The sequence below is a fragment of the Typopeltis vanoorti genome, chromosome 25, assembly GCF_054136105.1.
Source record: "Typopeltis vanoorti isolate ZY-2024b chromosome 25, IOZ_Tvanoo_1.0, whole genome shotgun sequence".
NCBI classification, from domain to species: domain Eukaryota; kingdom Metazoa; phylum Arthropoda; class Arachnida; order Uropygi; family Thelyphonidae; genus Typopeltis; species Typopeltis vanoorti.
Genome location: NC_143573.1, coordinates 26634291 through 26654759, shown reverse-complemented (window position 1 = coordinate 26654759; position 20469 = coordinate 26634291). Strand labels below are relative to the sequence as shown.

Here is a 20469-nt window from a genome sequence, read left to right as displayed (position 1 = left end):
TAACGTGCTATTGTTTGTTGCATGTGTGCTTGCAGATTCTCGTGAGCGCCAGTATTGAACAACTGCAGTATGGCTATCAGGGATGTTATAACTCAAATTGCTGTTCAAATGTTCAGAATTAAGGAGGATTTCTCTGGACTCCACGATTTTCCTTTCAAACTCATCACTACAGCGAAAAATGTTTTCATATTTATCCCAGCAAACTGAGTGACTCTGTAGATCGTCATGAGGGTTATTAGAGAAAAGAACATGACTGGATAACACAGATGCATGTGATCTTTTATAGGAGATGTCTCTCTTATGCTCTTCAATACACAGTTCAACAGATTTGTTAGTCTGTCCAAAATAAGGAATATTACAGGTCGCACCATAACTTGTAAACACCTGGATATTTCAGGTTATGATGAATAGGCTTCGGATGGCTTATAAGAGAACGGACTTTAAGGAGTGTAGTGAAAAACGTCCTGATGTTGTATTTTTTAAGGACTTTAGCCAATTTATTGGAGACTGAACTAATGTGAGGTATTATATAATACCTTAATAATATCGTCCTTCTCCTTTAAGCCGAAACTTTGGAGACGTTATGTTGACGACATTTTCATTATATGGAGTCATGGACAAATCTCTCATGGATTTTCTTCAACATCTTAACAACCAGCATCCTAATATAAAATTCACTGTCAAACTAGAACAAAATAACTGCCTTCCTTTCCTGGATGTAATTCTTACACAATGCTCTGATAGATTTAAAATCTCTATATACCAAAAACCAACTCATACTAACAGATATCTGCACTGTCGATCTCATCACTTTCCACCACAAAAGCTCGGAACTATTTCTACCCTAGGACACAGAGCATGATCTCTTTTAAATGAACCAGATGAACTCCAAAAAGAAAATGGATATTCTGAAAAAACAATTAAGAAATTTCTTCTGGATCCTTCTAGGCAGCGTATTACGTAAACTATTGATTTTAAAGGTAGCATTTCAATACCTTACATTAGTTCAGTCTCCAATAAATTGGCTAAAGTCCTTAAAAAATACAACAACATCAGGATGTTTTTCACTACACTCCCTGAAATCCATTCTCTTATAAGCCATCCGAAGCCTATTCATCATAACCTGAAATATCCAGGTGTTTACAAGTTTTAACTGTAATATTCCTTATTTTGGACAGACTAAAAAAATCTGTTGAACTGCGTATTGAGGAGCATAAGAGAGACATCTCCTATAAAAGATCACATGCATCTGCGCTATCCAGTCATGTTCTTTTCTCTAATAACCCTCATGATGATCTACAGAGTCACTAAGTATGCTGGGATAAATCTGAAAACATTTTTCGCTGTAGTGATGAGTTTGAAAGGAAAATCGTGGAGTCCAGAGAAATCCTCCTTAATCCTGAACATTTGAACAGCAATTTGAGTTATAACATTCCTGATAGCCATACTGCAGTTGTTCAATACTGGTGCTCACGAGAACCTGCAAGCACGCATGCAACAAACAATAGTACGTTAGATAGAACGACTTGAAAAATACAACGTTTTTGTGTCAATCATGTATTGCATTTTTTGCCTGTAATTCTCAGTTTTTTGTAACTTCAATTTTTTATTACTGTGTTCTACCTTTAGTAGATACCTGAAGAAGGCTGTAAAAGGCTTTAATCATTAAAATTTAATATTTTATCTCGGTTTAAAGTCATTTAAAATTTATTCTTTAAAATATATATATGTGTATGTATGTAATAACATAGAATCCTAATAACAATATATATATACAGGGTGTTCGGGATAAATTTGACATATTTATAATTAATTATATTTTTCCGTAAGTTACATGTATTAACACACACTTCTCTTCATTTAAAAGGTTGGACCCTTCTTCATTCATATACAAGATGTCAGAAAGGATGGATAGCTGGAACCCACCTGAATCATGGAAGAGAATAACTTGTATCATGATGATTCTTGCCGGCCATCAAAATAAGGATATTTCGACTGCTGCCCAATGCTCCCTGAATACAGTAAAAACAATCAGGCATGAACTAGAGACTTGCAATGGTGACTACGAGGATGTAGCAAGAAGAAAGATCCCTAGCAGACGATCTGATTGCGTTCGTACAGCAGAATTCCTCGCAAATCTGCAGGAACAGGTGTTGAAGATCCCTGGCATTGGAATTCGGGCTTTGTCACGTGAAATGAATGTTGCAGCCTCTACTATGAAGCTTGCACTCAATGAAGACCTCCGCTACTACTCATACAAGCGCCGCAAAGGTCAGCTGCTTACAGAAAAGGCCCGTGAAAAACGTTTGATAAACGCGAAGAAACTTCTAAGCAAAGTGAAACATCCTGCGGAACCACAAACAATCTGGTTCTTTTCCGACGAGAAAAACTTTTGCCAGGATCAAAAACACAACACGCAGAATAACAGATGGCTTGCATACAGTACAAAGGACATTCCTCGTGTAATGCAGGCTAAATTTCCCCAAACTGTGATGGTTTTCGGATGTGTATCCTCTGAAGGCAATGTGATGCCTCCGCATTTTTTCCAAGAGGGCCTCAGGTTGACTTCAGATGGCTACGTGGAGTTGCTAAACACTGTAGTCAAGCCCTGGATAACAAGGGTAGCCAATGGTAGGCTGTATGTATGGCAGCAGGATTCGGCCCCTTGCCACACCTCTGGGAAAAGTCAAAAATGGTTGTCTGAAAATTTCTACGACTTCACCAGTCCAAATGTTTGGCCTCCAAACTCCCCAGACCTTAACCCCATGTATTATTTTGTATGGGGCGCAGTTGAAAAAGACACCAATCGCACTTCCAGTAATACAAAAGCCCAGTTAATGGATAAAATTAAAACAGTTTTTGCGGCCCTTCCCAGGGAGACTGTAGCATCAGCTTGTTCGAGGTTCCGAAGCAGGATTGAAGCTGTGATCGATGCTAATGGTGGTTATTTTGAGTAAATCTTGTTGATAGTATTGTAATTAACTCTGCCTGTAATGTTTTTTGTCAATTCATTAAATTTAATAGATACAAAGAAGATTTTCTTTTTCCTTACGAAACTGTCAAATTTATCCCGAACACCCTGTATATATATATGCACCTCTTAAAGAAAATAATGTGTCACTAATAAAACAGAAATTCAAAAAGCTCCAAATACATCCGTGCATGTGGTTATTAGTTAAATTTTATTCTCCATCACTTTCTGACAGTAGCTGCATTCTTTTGTGTGAGACTGGAATTAAATAACTTCTATCACTTGAAAACGTTAGCCATCCTGTTCATACTGCAATGGCAAAACATTTTCTTCAGTGAAAAGAACTAAATTAGCACTAATTTCCAATAATTCTGAAGGTTGATTTTTTTTTTTATTTTTTACCACAAACTCTGTAATTAATTATTGAAACCTGTTTTGACTAGATCTTTGTATAATTCTATATCACGCCATACATGACTTCAGTTCACACTTAAACTGTTCAGCTCGTTCAGTATTTGGATCATGTGCAAGAAAATGTCTTTGCAATTTTACTAGCCATTTGAAGCAATTCTTTATTAATCCTGCATTGAGTAGAATATCTTCATCAGCATCACTTTTTTCTTTTTCATCAAGATTCTATCATTTCGTCATCACTAACAGCCTTGTTAATCACCAATTCTTCAATATTTGCGGATGAAAAATCATCAAATCCTTCTCTGCCAACTGAATGATGTGCTAATCTAATGATATTGGGGTATTCAGTAAAAACTCTGCACCTTTGTATGCAAAGGTGCAGATTTTTTCTCTTTCACACATTCTGGCCAAGTAGCTTTCCAGCATGCATTTAAAGTTGATGGTTTCAATTCTGATAACACCATCTTAGCAAGTTTGATGCAATCCAAAATAGAAAATTTCTTCCTCACATCAAGAACTATCAGCAAATTATCCTTATCTAGTTTATTTAAATGTACTGGAATATTCTTCTTATGTAGTAAGTTTTGAAGGTAGTGATCACACCCTGGTCTAGTGGTTGTATTAACGATGTTGAATTAGGTGGCAGAAAACAAAATTCCACATTTGGGTGTTCCAAAACAGGATAGACAGGCACATTGTCTATAATCAATAAAACTTTCAAGTCCAGATTTTTTTCCGATCAAATAGCGTTTAACTTCTGGAACAAAACATTGATGGAACCATTCATTAAAAATTTCTTTTGTAACCCAACCTTTATTATTTGCCTTCCAGTTCACAGGTAATGTGTTAATATCCACGCCCTTTATTGCCTGTGGTCTTAGGGATCGAATAATGAATAATGGTTTTAATATTATTATTATTATTATTATCATCCAAGACCCCATGGATTCAAAGACTCAAGTAGGAGGTCCTTTTATCAAACACACAGCTAATCATACCATGCTTTAAACACATTCAAATTCTCTGCAGACACCACACTCTCAGGCAAGGCATTCCAAACATTCACAACTCTGCATGAAAAAAACCCGCTTCTCACTCTCCTACTCACACACTCCTTGTACAGCTTCCAGGGATGACTTCTGGTCTCCCTGATCTCCCACTATTTTCTGTAGAACCTCTTCAGCATTGATCCTATAACAACCCCTTAATAACTTGTAGGTCTCTATCATAACTCCCCTCTTCCTCCTGTCCACCAGACTTTGTAAGTTGCATCTTCTCAATCTTTCCTCATACTCGACATTCCAGAAACTACCCTAGTCAGTCGCCTCTGGACCCTCTCCAACATCTCTTCATCCTTGTGAAAACCAGGTGACCAAATCTGGGCACAATAGTCCATGCGTGGCCTAATCAAAGCCTTATACAATGGAACAAAAATCTCCCTACTTCTACAAGTCAGTGTAGTCCACATCATTCCCAGAAGCCTTTGTTTTGTCTTCATAATTGTGGCTATGTGTCCACTAAATTTCAGATCCTTATCCACTGTCACCCCCAGATCTCTTATTTCCTCCACCTCCGACAATCCAAAAATGGGTTGCAAAATTTATGCTTGGTAAGCATAAATTTTGCAACCCATTTTTGTTTTCTAAATTTTATAACCTTACATTTTGCAACATTGAACTCACATCCCCATTCCCAATCACTTCATTTATTCAAGTCCTTGTAAGGCCACTACATCTTCTCTACTCTTCATGGTTTGTCCCAACTTTGCATCATTTGCAAACAACCGAATATCTCCATCCAAATCTTCATCAATATCATTAATATACAAGTTAAACAGCAATGGCCCTAAAACAGACCCCCTGAGGCACACCACTAGTAATTTTCCTTTTCCTGGATATCGTTCCCCCATACACAGCTTGTTGATACCTATCAGATAGCCAACCCCATCCATTCCAGTTTGACTTTCAACTTATCATGCTGTAATCTATCAAAAGCCTTTGCAAAATCTAAGTATATTACTGTATATTCTTCTCCTCTGTCCATGGAAGCAGTCACCTTATTGTAATAAGTATGACCTCCCTTTAGCAAATCCATGCTGTCCATCAAAGATAATATTCCCATTTTTGTCAACCCAATTGTGGATCATAGTTCTCACAAGCTTCTCCAACAACTTAACCACAACACCTGACACACAGATAGGCCTATGTGTCATAGGCCTATGTGCCTATGTTTGATGCTTGAACTCTATCAAGCATCAAACTATAGGCCTATTGATTGAGAGATTGAGAGCAGTTGATGATGCGGAGGAGACACTGACTGTAAGTGAGCAAGAGGTGTATGGGGAGTTGAGCAAACTAGATGTAAATAAGGCTGTGGGACTTGATAATATATCACCATGTATTCTGAAGGAATGTGAAATGGAGTTGACGCCAGCCTTGACATATTTTTTTAATACGAGTCTTGTACTGGGTCAAGTTCCTAAGGAGTGGAAGGAGGGAAAGATTGTGCCACTTCATAAAGGAGGCACAATCTTTCCCTCCTTCCACTCCTTAGGAACTTGACCCAGTACAAGACTCGTATTAAAAAAATATGGCAAGGCTGGCGTCAACTCCATGGCATATTCCTTCAGAATACGTGGTGATATATTATCAAGTCCCACAGCATTTACATCTAGTTTGCTCAACTCCCCATACACCTCTTGCTCACTTACAGTCAGTGTCTCCTCCGCATCATCAACTGCTCATTAAGTGTCTCCACCACACATTACACAATAGCTGTTATATACCATTTTCTCCAATCAATGTCATCCTTCCATAATCATTCTTTCTTTTGCTGGCTACATATCGAAAGAATTCCTTAGGATTCTTTTTGGCTTCATTAGCTAATTGCTGTTCATACCTCTCTTTAGCTACCCCTCACCAACCAAGTCACCTGACTTGCTTGGTCTTTGTAGTCCTCATGGAATTGGTTATTTTCACTTCTCCTATGCTGCCTCCATAATATCCTTTTTCTCTATATAGCATGCTTAACTCTTTATTCATCCATTTCACACTTACCTTGTTTAACCTTCTCACCCTTGGAATACATTAGACATTGCATCTACCGGATAGTTTTTGAAAATCCTCCAAGCTGCAGTGATCTTTTTTCTGCTAACTCCTCATTCTATGCTACACCTGCAAGCTGTCTCCTGAGCTCTTCATAGTCATTCCCCTTGTAGTTCCACATATACCCTTTTCTCCCAGAGGTCCTCACACTGCTGGCAACCACCCAGGTAATCATCTCATAGTCACTTTCACCAATTGGTGGATGATTTGACACCTCATTTATAATTACATCCTCTGATGAGATGATCAAATCCAAGACCCTCAATCCTTGCGTTCCCTCTGTTACATACTGTCTGAGGTAGTTATCCCTCATGAAACTCATTTTGTTTACTTCCAGTTGCTATCTCATCATTCCAGTCTATATTGCCATAATTAAAATTGCACATAATGATCACCCTTTTCTTATTTGCTTGGCTAATTTGATTATATATTTCATAGTCACTACCATCCACATTTCCTGGTCTGTAATAACATCCAACCAAGTATTTCATTCCATTCACCTCTGTCTCACACGATACTACCCCAAAACCACTGGCACTATTTCCCTCTTGCATCTCTACTTTGTATGGACATAACTCTTTTCTACCATCAATAACACTCCCCCTCCCATTTTACCCCTTCTATCCTCACGAAACACAATCTCCTGCAGGATTGCTGGAAAATAATAGTCACATGATCCTTAGCTGCTTTAAAGCCACCAACACTTTTTTGTGATATAGTTATGTAAGTTCTACTTGGCATTTGTCTACATTCTGTAGTGCAGAGTAATCCCTGATATTTAAAACATAAAGAGGAGGGGAGGGGATTCCTTAAAATTCAAGTTTAAATACTATACTAGGAAATGATAATTATAATGGAAATACCCTTTTTAACAGAACTGAATTCAAACAGAAATTTTAAAAATAAGCACCATTTGAACCATGTTAAATCAAAATATACAGCGTTAAAATAGAATTGCTTTTGTTTTCTAAACCGTGTTATTTTGAAATCATGTAAAAAAAAAAACGTGTAAAGAGAGAATTAGAAAAGAGAGCCATGTAAAAAGAGAATTTCACTAAAGAGTACAATCTACAGGTTTTTAGAAATTGAAACAAATTATTCTATATTTTTTATAGAATACAAAGCAAAATAGAAATCAAAATTTATATTTTGTATCTGATTTATATTGCTGACTTGATTGGTCAAGAGGTTAGCGTATCCGCTCTCCAGCCAAGAAGCTTCAGGTTTGAATCCCACCAGGAGCATGGATGTTTGTGATTGTCCCACTAACTCTTTGTGGAAAGGGCATCTACAACCCTATCACTTCTTCTATCAGAAGGCTTCACTCCCAAAACCTAATGAGGTATGGGAATGACCACACAGTATCAAAAAGGTTACATGATTAGCTAAAATCTGATTTATATACTTACTGATTTGCATGTCTCTGGTATTATTATGATGAGTAAAAGTTGTTTTGAGTTGTTCATTAAAACAATATTTAAACAATTCATGTTTAATGTTAAAATAATATTTAAGCAGTTGTATTGCTTATTTATTGTAATAGTGTGGAGTAAGGTAACTTATTATTTTTTGTAGTAGTGTTGATTATGTTAATAATAGCAAATTTATTGAAGATAGCATTTGTTAAGTTCTTATATGTCATTGCTAAAAAAAATTAATTCATAATTGAGTTTTGTTCTAGATTTTTTTCCCGAGGGTTCACCACTTAATTAATACAGACTAGAAATGCAAAATAATTTAGACTCTGAAGAAAGACAAAGAGAATAAGAGTATTTAAAGTATGCAAGAAGTGAACCCAATGATGATTGATTATGATGATTTAAGAAAGGATAGAACTGAGTATAGGCATAGTGAACAAAAGGAAGATGAGAATGGCAGTGATAAGTGTGACTTTGAGAGTTAGAAGATCACCTGAAGAGTGAAAGGTAGTGAGTGAAACTGGAGGATGAAATTTGGAGCCTGAGAAAGTAATCAGTAGATGAAATTGATAGAGCCTTTTATTAGAATTTAACTATGGGAGGGATGGTAAATAAAAAGAATTCATGAGATATGTATTTTTGACTGTTATAATGAAGAGAATAATTAAGGCTATGCATGAAAAGTGATGCTTAATTAGATTCCTTTCTTTAAGTGGTACGTAATTATCAATAATCATTTCAGAGAAATTAGAATTTGAAAATTAGAAACCGTATTAGAATTAATTACTTTAATTTCCTGATGTTTCAACCTTTATATTAAGGTCATCATCTGGAGTATGCACATATATATTATTATTATTATTATTATTATTATTAAACAAGACCTCATGGAGTCAAAGACTCATCTGGGAGGTCCTTTTATCACAAAAACATCTCATCATACCGTGTCTTAAACACACTCAAACTCCTTGCAGACACCACACTCTCAGGCAAGGCATTCCAATCATTCACAATTCTGCAAGAAAAAAACCTGCCTCTCACTCCCCTACTCACACCCTCTTTATACAGTTTCCAGGGATGACCTCTGGTTCTCCCCTGATCTCCCACTATTCTCTGTAGAACTTCTCCACCATTGATCTTATAACAACCTTTTACCAACTTGTAGGTCTCTATCATATATCCCCTCTTCCTTCTCTCCACTAGACTCTGTAATTTACATCTTCTCAATCTTTCCTCATACTCAACATTCCAGAGGTCAGAAACTACCTTAGTCAGTTGCCTTTGGACCCTTTCCAACATCTCTTCATCCTTCTGAAAACCAGGTGACCCAATCTGGGCACAATAGTCCATGTGTGGGCTAATCAAAGCCTTATACAATGGAACAAGAATCTCCCTACTTCTACACGTCAGTGTCCTCCGCATCATTCCCAGAAGTCTTTGTGTTGTCTTCACAATTTTGATGATGTGTTCCCTAAATTTTAGATCCCTATCCACTATCACCCCCAGATCTCTTATTTCCTCTACTTCCAACAATATATTCTCACCAAGCATAAATTCTGCATTCCATCTTTGTTTTCCAAATTTTAAAACCTTACATTTTGCAACATTGAACTCACATCCCCATTTGCTTGCCCAATCACTCAATTTATTCAGGTCTTCTTGCAATGCCACAACATCTTCACTACTCTTTGTGGTTCGTCCCAACTTTGCATCATCTGCAAACAACTGAATATCTCCATCCAAATCTTCGCCAATATCATTAATATACAAGTTAAATAGTAATGGCCCTAAAACAGACCCCTGAGGCACTCCACTAGTGACTTTCCTTTTCCTAGATATTGCACCCCCATACACAACTTGTTGATACCTATCAGATAGCCAGTCTCCAATCCAATGCACTAATCTAATATCCAACCCCATCTGCTCTAGTTTGACTGTCAACTTATCATGAGGTACTCTATCAAAAGCTTTTGCAAAATCCAAGTATATTACTGTGTATCCTTTTCCTCTGTCCAAGGAAGCAGTCACTTTATTGTAATAAGTAAGTAGATTACTAAAACATGACCTCCCTTTAGCAAATCCATGCTGTCCATCAAAGATTATACCATTGTTGTCAACCAACTCTAGATCCTAGTGCTCACAAGCTTCTCCAACAACTTAATCACAACACCTGACACAGAGATAAGCCTATAGTTTGATGCTTGAGTTTGATCACCTCCTTTATGAAGTGGCACAATCTTTCCCTCCTTCCACTCCTTAGGAACTTGACCAAGTGCAAGACTCGTATTAAAAAAATATGCCAAGGCAGGTGTCAACTCTCTTGCACATTCCTTCAGAATACGCGGTGATATATTATCAAGTCCCACAGCCTTATTGATATCTAGTTTACTCAACCCCCAAACACCTCTTGCTCACTTACAGTCGGTCTCTCCTCCCCATCATCAACTACTCTCAATCTCTCCACGAAGTCACATTCACAAGATTGAAAGATCTTTATGAACTGTTCATTAAGTATCTCCACCACACATTCTGCAACAGCTGTCTTTATACCATTTCCTCCAATCATTGTCATCCTTCCATAATCATTCTTTCTTTTTCTGGCTACATATTGAAAGTACTCCCTAGGATTCTTTTTGGCTTCATTAGCTAACTGCTGTTCATACCTCTCTTTAGCTACTCTCACCAACCAAGTCACCCTCCTTGCCTGGTCTTTGTAGATCTCATAAAATTGGTTATTTCCACTTCTCTTATGCTGCCTCCACAATGCCCTTTTTCTCTGTATCGTATGCTTAATCTCTTTATTCATCCATCTCACACCTACCTTATTTAACCTTCTCACCCATGTTATACATTTAGACATTGCATCTACTAAATAGTTTTTGAAAATCCCCCAAGCTGCATTGATCTCTTTTCCAGCTAACTCCTCATTCCATGCTATACCTGCAAGCTGTCTCCTGAGCTCTTCATAATCACCCCCCTTTGTAGTTCCACATATACCCTTTTTTCAAAGGGGTCCTTGCACTGTTGGCAACCACCCAGGTAATCGCCTCATGGTCACTTTCACCAATTGGTGGATGATTTGACACCTCATTTATAATTACATCCATCGATGAGATGACCAAATCCAAGATCTTTAATCCTTGTGTGCCCTCTGTTACATACTGTCTGAGGTAGTTATCCCTCAAAAACTCAAGAAACTCATTTTCTTTACTTCCAGTTGCTATCTCTTCATTCCAGTCTATATTGCCATAATTAAAACCATAATGATCACCCTTTTCTTATTTGACTATACATTTCGCTATCACCACCATCCACATTACCAGGTCTATATCAACATCCCACCAAGTATTTGATTCTTTCACCTCTATCTCACACCATACTGCCTGAAAACCACTGGCCCTATTTCCCTCTTGCATCTCTACCTTGTATGGACATAACTCTTTCTCTATCATCAATAGCACTCCCCCTCCCTTTTTACCCCTTCTATCCTCACAAAAAACACATCGTACCTTTCCATCTCTATTCCTGTCAGGATGTCGTCCTCATCTAACCATGTTTAACTTATTCCGACAATCTTTGGGTGTACAGACGCAATTAGTGCAACCATTTCATCTGCCTTGTTTCTTATACTTCTAGCATTGGTATACAAACACAACAGCTCATTTCTGGATCTACAGCTAGTTCCACTGATACCACTCACTTGATGTGATCTCTCCATGCTGGACTGGAACCATTTCCCTTTTTGCTTCTTCATTTTAGAACCCTTTTCAATTCCATCTGTTTCCTCTTGATCCCTGGTCATCCCATTTCTTTCCTGCCTACACATGTTCTCACCTCCTCTTGGAGCATCCACCTTTCTCACGCTGTGTACTGCTGTCCACCCTGAGCCTCCCCGTTTCCCTGCTACTCTTGCACACCCATTCTTTCATTGTCTATACTCATACCACTCACTTCCCCATTCATTTCCACTACTTCATTATCTCTTGCCTTACTCTCCTGCTCTTCCACGTCACTTCCCTCTCGATCTGATTCATTCTCTCTATTGACTTCTCTACCTTCCAGCAGCAGTCTCTCCAAGCGCCTCACGCCATAACCACTCAAATGCAGTCCATCGCTCCCATACATCTCACTTCGTCCCTCAAACTCATTCCACACATTAACAAACTTACTTCCATCTCCTCACACATTTCAGCCAGAATATCATTCATAATCCTTGCTCTCTGCCTCATTTCACCACAATCATACCTAGGCAACACACTGACTACCCTTCCTGTCACACTATTCTCTTTTATCTTTCCAAGCAGTCTCCTGACATTCATTTTGACATGCTCTTTGTTTTCTCTCAAATCATTTGTACCAATTAATACAATTAACTCTTTTGCTCGCTCCTGCCTCATATCCAATGCCTCAATCACTCTACTCATTTTACTGCCTGGAAAACATACCTTGTGCATTTTATCCTCTAGCACACCTTTAATAATGGAGTCGCCATACAACGCCACTCGCTTATCTTTTGTTAACTCTTTCATGCCATCATGATTTATTTAATAGTTTTGACCTGAATTCTCTTAATTTCATTCCGCATCCATTTCATTTCTTGCCTCATCCATCCAATTCACCTTCCGAATCTTGTGACACATTCTCTCTATCATTAAATCTTTCTAACTTTCTAACTCTCGACCCCTTCTTCTCACTTTCCCTCTCATTCATTCTTCTTTGTTTCCGTACTTTCGGTCAAACATACGTCCAACTTTCACTATCATTCTTCTCACTTTCACTCTCATTTATCTTTCTTTGTTTCCGTACTTTCGGACTAACATGCGTCCAACTTTCGCTATCATTCTTCTCACTTTTACTGTCATTCATCTTTCTTTGTTTCAGTACTATCGGTCCAACATGCGTCCAACTTTCGCCATCATTCATTCTTTTTTCACTATCATTTATTCTTTCGATTTTTTTCACTTGGGATTTCTACTTTCTACTTTCATTTTACATTTCTACTTTCATTCGGTTCTCTCGATTTCGCTTCTTTCCGCCTCACTTTTGTCCCTTTTAACATCCGTTATGGTTTTCAAATTGCTCTTTTTCTTTTTTCCTGATTTTTTAACATTTTTTTCCCCTCTCTCTCACCATCCTTCTCTTTCAAACGTGCACTCACGACACAATCGGTACTAACACTTTCTGTCATCAATTTCATATTTGCATTCATCAGTTCCTCGTTCAGGTCACACTTCGCACACACCCTTCTTCCATCCGCACTAAACATCCACAAATCATTTATGTAATCGAAGGAATACATATAACAGACCTCACACTTAACGAAACGACTGAAATCTAAATTAAAATCATAGAATGACAATGCTGCCGCCATTTTTTCTCAATATACAGAGACAAGTTATATTACATTTCAAACAGTATGCCAAAGAGATAATGATTTGATCAATTAAGGTTGCATTTCTGTAGTATTCTGTTTATTTTATGTGATATCTGTTTAATTTATGGAATGGTTACAGTTTTATTGTAATCTAGTTTATTTTTGTTTTTAAGTGGGGTCTTGTGAAGAACTATCAACAAAATTCTTCACAAGATCCTACTTAAAAACCAAAATAAACTAGATTACAATAAAGCTGTAACCATTCCATTCATTAAAGGGATATCAGATAAAATAAACAGACTACAGAAATACAACCTCAATGCTTCCTTTAAATCTCCTGCAAAATTAAAGAACTTATTTAACTTATCCAGGGATCTGCTTCCTCTGCTGGCCCATCCTGGAATATGCCATATTCATTGGACTTGTAATTTGTTCTATATAGGTGAAACAGGACACACAATTCCTATCTAAAAAAAGAAACATAAACGCCACATTAAATATAATAACTGTGGTAAATCCAGCCTTTCTGATCATGCTCTGAATACCACCTGGAAAGGTACTTGCTGTTTACTTCATGCCAAAATGTGGTATGAACGTAAATTTAAGGAGGCCTGTGAAATTCTTATCAGCCATCCTAATCTTAACAATACTGGTGTTCTATAAGTCCCAAGAATATGAAAGATACCTATTTTGTCCACATAACCTTTTCATCTAAGTGTTAATTATAAATAGGACTGTAAGTAATCCAGGATCTTAACTCTAATATAACAACTCTCATGTTAAATTAGTATTTTTTTTTTCCCCACTAGAGTTCAGGCCAGTAAAATAATGTTGATCAGATTATTGTCTCGTTGGCATACTGTTTGAAATGTAATATAGCTTGTCTCATTATGTGTATATACTCCAGATGATGACCTTAATATGAAGGTCAAAACGTCAGAAAATTAAAGTAATTAATTCTAACACACTTGTAGTCTCCATAATTTACCTGAAATGAATGCCCTAATCAAATGTTTGGTGTAATACAAAAACTGTGTGTATGTGTGTGTGCATGTGTTCGAAAGAGAGGTAGCAGAGCAGTAAATATTAGTGACAAAACTCATGAAAGCACTCCCACACACCAGTGCTGTGCTCACACAGCACTGGTGTGTGGGAGTGCAAATAGACGTGTAGGTCCTGGGATGGGGGGGGGGGGGAGTATTGAGAAAAATAGTATAGAGAATACTGTTCCAAAGATCAGATGGAATGAAAGAAGAGGTAAGTAGGTTTTATGTTTGGACACAAACCACATATAGATGTTGACTAGCAACTTCTAATGTTTCTACATTAGTAGACCATGAACATCATTTGTGGCTTATTCAATAGAGTAGCACCCATGAAAATATCTTTTGAAAAGATATAATGTAGTAATAGATCATTGGTTCCCAATCCGTGGTACGTGTACTCCCGGGGGATTCATGCTGGGCCATTCAGGAGTACACAAAAAAATAATCAGTAATGGCGGAAAAACAACTATTTCCCATTATTTTATATTAAGATAGGCACTGAACAAAAGTGTCAGTATTTAAAAACAGCAAGTTTAAAAACAAGGGGTACAATTTATAGAAATGGGTTTAAAAGGGGTACACAAGTGGAAAAAGTTGGGAACCACTGTGATAGATCATCGATAAAAAATGATTGGAGAGAATCCATGAAAGAGAGGTTATTAGTTAAGCAGATTGCTCTCTTCTGGATACAGTCAAGCATTAAACTTCTCAAGAAATTATATTCTTGTTTAATCCTTTATCTAAGTGTAAAAAAACAAAGTTTGCATGTGAAATATCAACTTATTTTTAAAAGGCTCTGGATAAGAGATAGATGTAGATTTTAATAATGTAACAATGAAAGAAAGAATTTATTTATTTTTATTTTCTTAAAGATTTATTATTATTATTATTATTTACATCATGCTTTTCTGTTTCACATATGTCCTGCAAATTATAGTAAATTATGGATGTACACTCTGGTGTGTATGGGGGAGAGAGGGCAGAGCTAATTAGGATCAGGATGACAACATTACTAATATATTTTCGTATATTGATGTGTGTTGTAATATAGTTTGTTTCTTTGTGTATGTGTTGTGTTGTGTGTTCCAGATGATGATGACCTTAATATTAATATTGGAATTGGTTTATTAAATTAGAGTGATTACTCCAACATGATACTAATCTTTATACTTTTATCATAATAATTAGTTAATTAGTATTGCCATAATATTCTTCATGTATTTATGAACCATATCAAAACTCAACAACCAGTATAAAGCTAGAACATCAAGAAAAGAAATTTAGTATTGGGAGAGGGATAAGGCAAGGAGATCCTATATCATCCAAATTGTTTTTGCTACATTAGAATAAGTCTTTAAGAATGTCTCATGTGAAAACTATGGAATTAGCATGAATAGAAAAAATCCCAATCACTTATATTTTGCAGATGATTTGCTTAAAGCAAATAACAATAAAAATAAAGAAGCTCAGGAAATGTTAAATAACCTTGATAGAGAAAGCAGGAAAAAGGTTTAAAGATTAGTCAAACTGAAACCAAACTGATGACAAATTCAGATCATACCAAACTAAAATTAATAGATAATCATATTGAAATTGTGGAGGACTATATTTAACTTGGTCATTTAGTTAGCTTTACGGAAAAGCAAGATAAATAAGTAGAAGAATCATACAAGGAGACAAAGTATTTTGGTTGTATAAAGATTACTTGTAAAGAGTTGTTACCAGGTTCATGTGAAAGAAATTTTTTATAGAATAGGAGAAGAGAGAGGGGATAGAACAATGGGACATCTATGGAAGCTGTATAAGGAGGGTGTGAGCAACAGCATAAGGAGTAGGTTCTTTGGCATGGAGATGGTTAGTGAGTGGAACGTGTTACCTAATATTGTGGTGAATGCAGATACATTGAATGAGTTTTAAAGCATGGTTGGATGGGCTTTGTGTGTAACAGTGTGTGCCTCCTGTGATGAGTCTTTTGACTCCATGGAGGTCTGGTGTTAATAATAATTTACCTGTATGTTTTTTTAAAAAGAAAGCTCTATAATGTATGCATTATTCCACTGTTTGTCTATGAAAGCGAGACATGGGTGACATCTAAAATACAGGAAGACAGGTTGTATGAGGCCTAAGCCTTGGAAGAGCCTTGGAAAGAAAAATGACCACATAACAAAAAGGGATAGAATAAGAAATACTAGAATCAGAGAGATGCCTGGAGTAAAAAATATTGTGAAGTATTGTAATGCATGTAAGCAGATGGGTTGGCCATATTACTAGACTGCCAGACAAAAAGTAGACAAAATTAAGCACTAAAAGAGAAGGAAAAGTCAAAGAACAAGATGGAGAGATAATCTACAAAGGTTTGACATTTGATGGACATCGGCTAAAAACAGACAGAACTGGAAAGTTAAGGGGGAGGCCTATATCCAGCAGTAGAAAGAGGCAAAAGAAGAAGAAAATTGCCTCTCCTAAAATAACCAGCTAATTTGAAACTTTATACAAATAACGGATTTTAAGATTTATTTTTTCAACATATGTTCAAAATGAATCTGTTTTAATATTGCTGTCCTCTTTTATTGTATATTCATTCTGAAGATATCGCATAAAATTAATGTTATTGAAAAAAATAGCATAGATATCTTGAAATTGTTGTTAATTATGGATTGATTCAGCATTAAGTTAGAAATCTTATTAAAAAAAAATTTAATTGATTCCAAAAATTTTGTTTTTTAATAGGTATAATGTTGCAGTAAATTGGGTATTGTTTATTTTATTGGGTATTATTATGGAATTAGCATGAATGGAAAATTGAATTATTTCTGCACTAAATTTAATTACCAAGAATTTTTTTACTTATTTAAGCCTTTTTTTTTTTTTTTATATTACAGCACAGTTTTCCAGTCATTAACAGCAAAAATAATGCTGCCTGTCCAATTAACATTCCTCAGCTCTCTCAGTCACCATCTTGGCAGCCACATGCTTATGCTGCTAGTGCACCAAGTGCCATGGTAAATTTTGAGCATTGTTTTAGGCACTTTTTTAAATAAAATAGCAAGTTATGAATTTGGACATGTGTTATTATATTAATGTATACATTCTTATTAATAATTACAAACATGAAAGCATATTCAACTTACATTTCAATAGTGCTGTGAATTAATATGTTGGAAAAATAGAAAAAGATGTTTATTAACATTCAGCTGAAAGAACTTTAGTCTGTAATTTGAAACAAGTTTAAAAAAAAGTGAATGCTTAGTAAGTGGAATGCATTGTCTATGAGTGTGACGAGTGAGGTAGCTGTGAAAGAGTTTACAGCATGGTTCAATAAGCTCTGTGTGTGACAGTAGGACTTTTCCATAGTGAGTCTTTTTATTCCACAGTGGTTTGATGTTAATAATACTACCAACTTAAGCATTGTGGTATTGCATTATTAATGAAGTAGATTATCATCTCTATTTTCATTACCAAGACAAAACATGCTGAGAAAGCTAGATGTCTGGAGGGTATAGCATATTATTATTATTATTCAGGCCTCTATGGAGTTAAAAGACTCATCGTGGAAGGTCCTTCCTATGAAACACAAAGTCTGTCATACCGTTCCTTGAACTCATTGACCATTCTTGCTCTCATCACTCTATCAGGCAATGCATTCCAGGTTCAACCACCCTCCACGCAAAGAAACCACTCCTCACCCTCTTACTCACAGATTCCTTTCATAACTTCCAGGGATGGCCCCCTTGTCATCACTCCTTCCCGCTGTTCCACCAACCAAAAGAACTCTCTGGTGTCAACCCTGTAACTACCTGTCAACAGTTTAAAAGTCTCAATCATATCACCTCACCTTCTTCTATCTACCAAGCTCTGCAGTCCACATTCCCTCAGCCGATCCCCATAACTAACATTGTACAGTCCTGAAACTATCTTTGTTATCTGCCTCTGTACCGCTACAGAGTTTCCACAGTTAATTTATCCCCTTCAATCCTGGGGACCAAATTTGAGAACAGTAGTCTAAATGTGGTCTGATCAGGGTCTTATACAATGGAATGATAACTCTTTTATCTCTGCATGTCAGCATCCTTCTCAGTTTTGTAGCAATCCTCTAGGTTACCTTCACAACCTTTGCAGTATGTGCCCTGAGTTTCAGTTTTCTATCAATCATCACCCCCAGATCTCTTATCTCCCCTACTTCCTACAGTAGGGGAGATAAGACTCTCCAGCTCCTCCAATCAAGTATGCAGCCTCCCATCGATGTATCCCAAACTTCAAGACTTTACATTTTGCTGCATTAAACTAACACCCCCATTTATTTGCCCATCTGACTAGTTTATTCAAATCCTCTTGCAGGGCTGCCACATCTGCACTATTACTAATAATCCTTCCCAGCTTCACTTCATCTATAAACAATCTGAATATCCCCCCCTCCACGCCATTGACAATGTCATTGATATTGTCGATACAGGTAAACAATACAGGTCCCAGTACAGAGGTTATAAGTGGGGTCCCACAGGACTCCGTACTGGGACCTGTATTGCCCCGCCATGCACAACTTTCTAATACCTATCAGACAGCCAATCCTGAATCCAGTTGACTAACACAACATCTAAACCCATGTGCTGCAACTTAAATATCATCTTGTCAAATGCCTTTGCAAAAAAAAAAAAAAAAAAATGGCAGTATATGCCTTTCCCCCATCAACTACTCTTGTCACTTTATTATAAAAGTCAATCATATTACTAAAGCAAGAGAGCCCCTTAACAAATCCATGTTGACTCTCACAGATAACATTATCCATATCTGCCCAACACTATATATGGTCCCTCACTAATTTCTCCAAGAGTGTTAGACACATTCAGTCTGCTACCACCCTTATGCAGTGGGCACTATCTTACCTTCCTTCCATTCCTTGGGTACCTTTCCCATAGCCTGACTTTCATTGAAAAGCCAGGTCAACAGAGCTATCAGTTCTTTATCACATTCTTTCAAAACCGTTGGTGAAATACCATCCAGTCTCACAGCTTTACTGACATCCAGGGTACTCAGTATTTGGAACACACACTCTTCTCTTGCACCTCTAAACCTCGAACCTGCCCTATCACTTAGTAAAACTTACTTTTCCAGGATGAAATACTCCAATATGCAGTGTTTATGGAATATTTCCACTATGTCCTCTGCATCAGTCACTCTATTTCCATTTTTATCCCACAATGTCATTCTTCCACAATCATTTATCCTCCTGCTGGCCATATAACTAATAAATTCCCTAGAATTTTAGTGCCAATCTCTTTTCATATTCCAGTTTCACCTTCCTTACCATATTAGTCACTCTCCTGGCCTGTGTCTTATATTCTTCATGCATCTGCTCTCTGCTCCTCTCTTTATATCTCTTCCATAACTTCTTTTCCACCTGCAGTTCCTGTATGATATTGTTTGTCATCCACTTTATACCAAATTGTGTCCTCTTTTTCACTTGTGGAATACAGCTTACTACTGCTGCTAACAAATATTCTGATTTTTATCCCACAATGTCATTCTTCCACAATCATTTATCCTCCTGCTGGCCATATAGCTAAAAAATTCCCTAGGATTTTCTTTGGATTTTAGTGCCAATCTCTTTTCATATTCCAGTTTCACCTTCCTTACCATATTAGTCACTCCCGTGGCCTGTGTCTTATATTCTTCATGCATCTGCTCTCTGCCCCTCTCTTTATATCTCTTCCATAATTTCTTTTTCACCTGCAGTTCCTGTATGATATTGTTTGTCATCCACTTTATACCAAATTCTGTCCTCTTTTTCACTTGTGGAATACAGCTTACTATTGCTGCTAACAAATATTCCTTCACAATTTCCCAAGCACTAATGATATTCCGGACTTATGCTGCTGTAGTTAAAATCTCCCATAATAATCATTCTTCTTGCACTTGCCAAGCTCAACTGCCTATACATCTCCTGCTCCCCACCCTCTGTGTTCCTTGGCTTGTAACAACATCCCACTAACCTGTCTTGCCTACCCCTACCTCACACCATATGCTTTCAAACCCATTAGTATCACTGCCTTCCAGAGCCCCGACTCTTAGAGGACATCATAAGTCATCACTTATCATAAGCAGTACTCCAGTACTGTGTTTTCCCCTCCTATCCTGCTGAAAA

At 37.0% G+C, this 20469-nt stretch overlaps 1 protein-coding gene across 1 annotated transcript in view; it reads left to right on the top strand.

Moving 5' to 3' along the window:
- Positions 1-20469, top strand: part of Glut4EF (Glucose transporter 4 enhancer factor) — a 332547-nt gene that overhangs the window by 281305 nt on the left and 30773 nt on the right. Inside the window, exon 6 of the mRNA XM_090414696.1 lies at positions 17200-17329. Coding sequence (XP_090270822.1) covers positions 17200-17329 — 130 coding nt within the window. The remainder of the gene's footprint in view (positions 1-17199; positions 17330-20469) is intronic.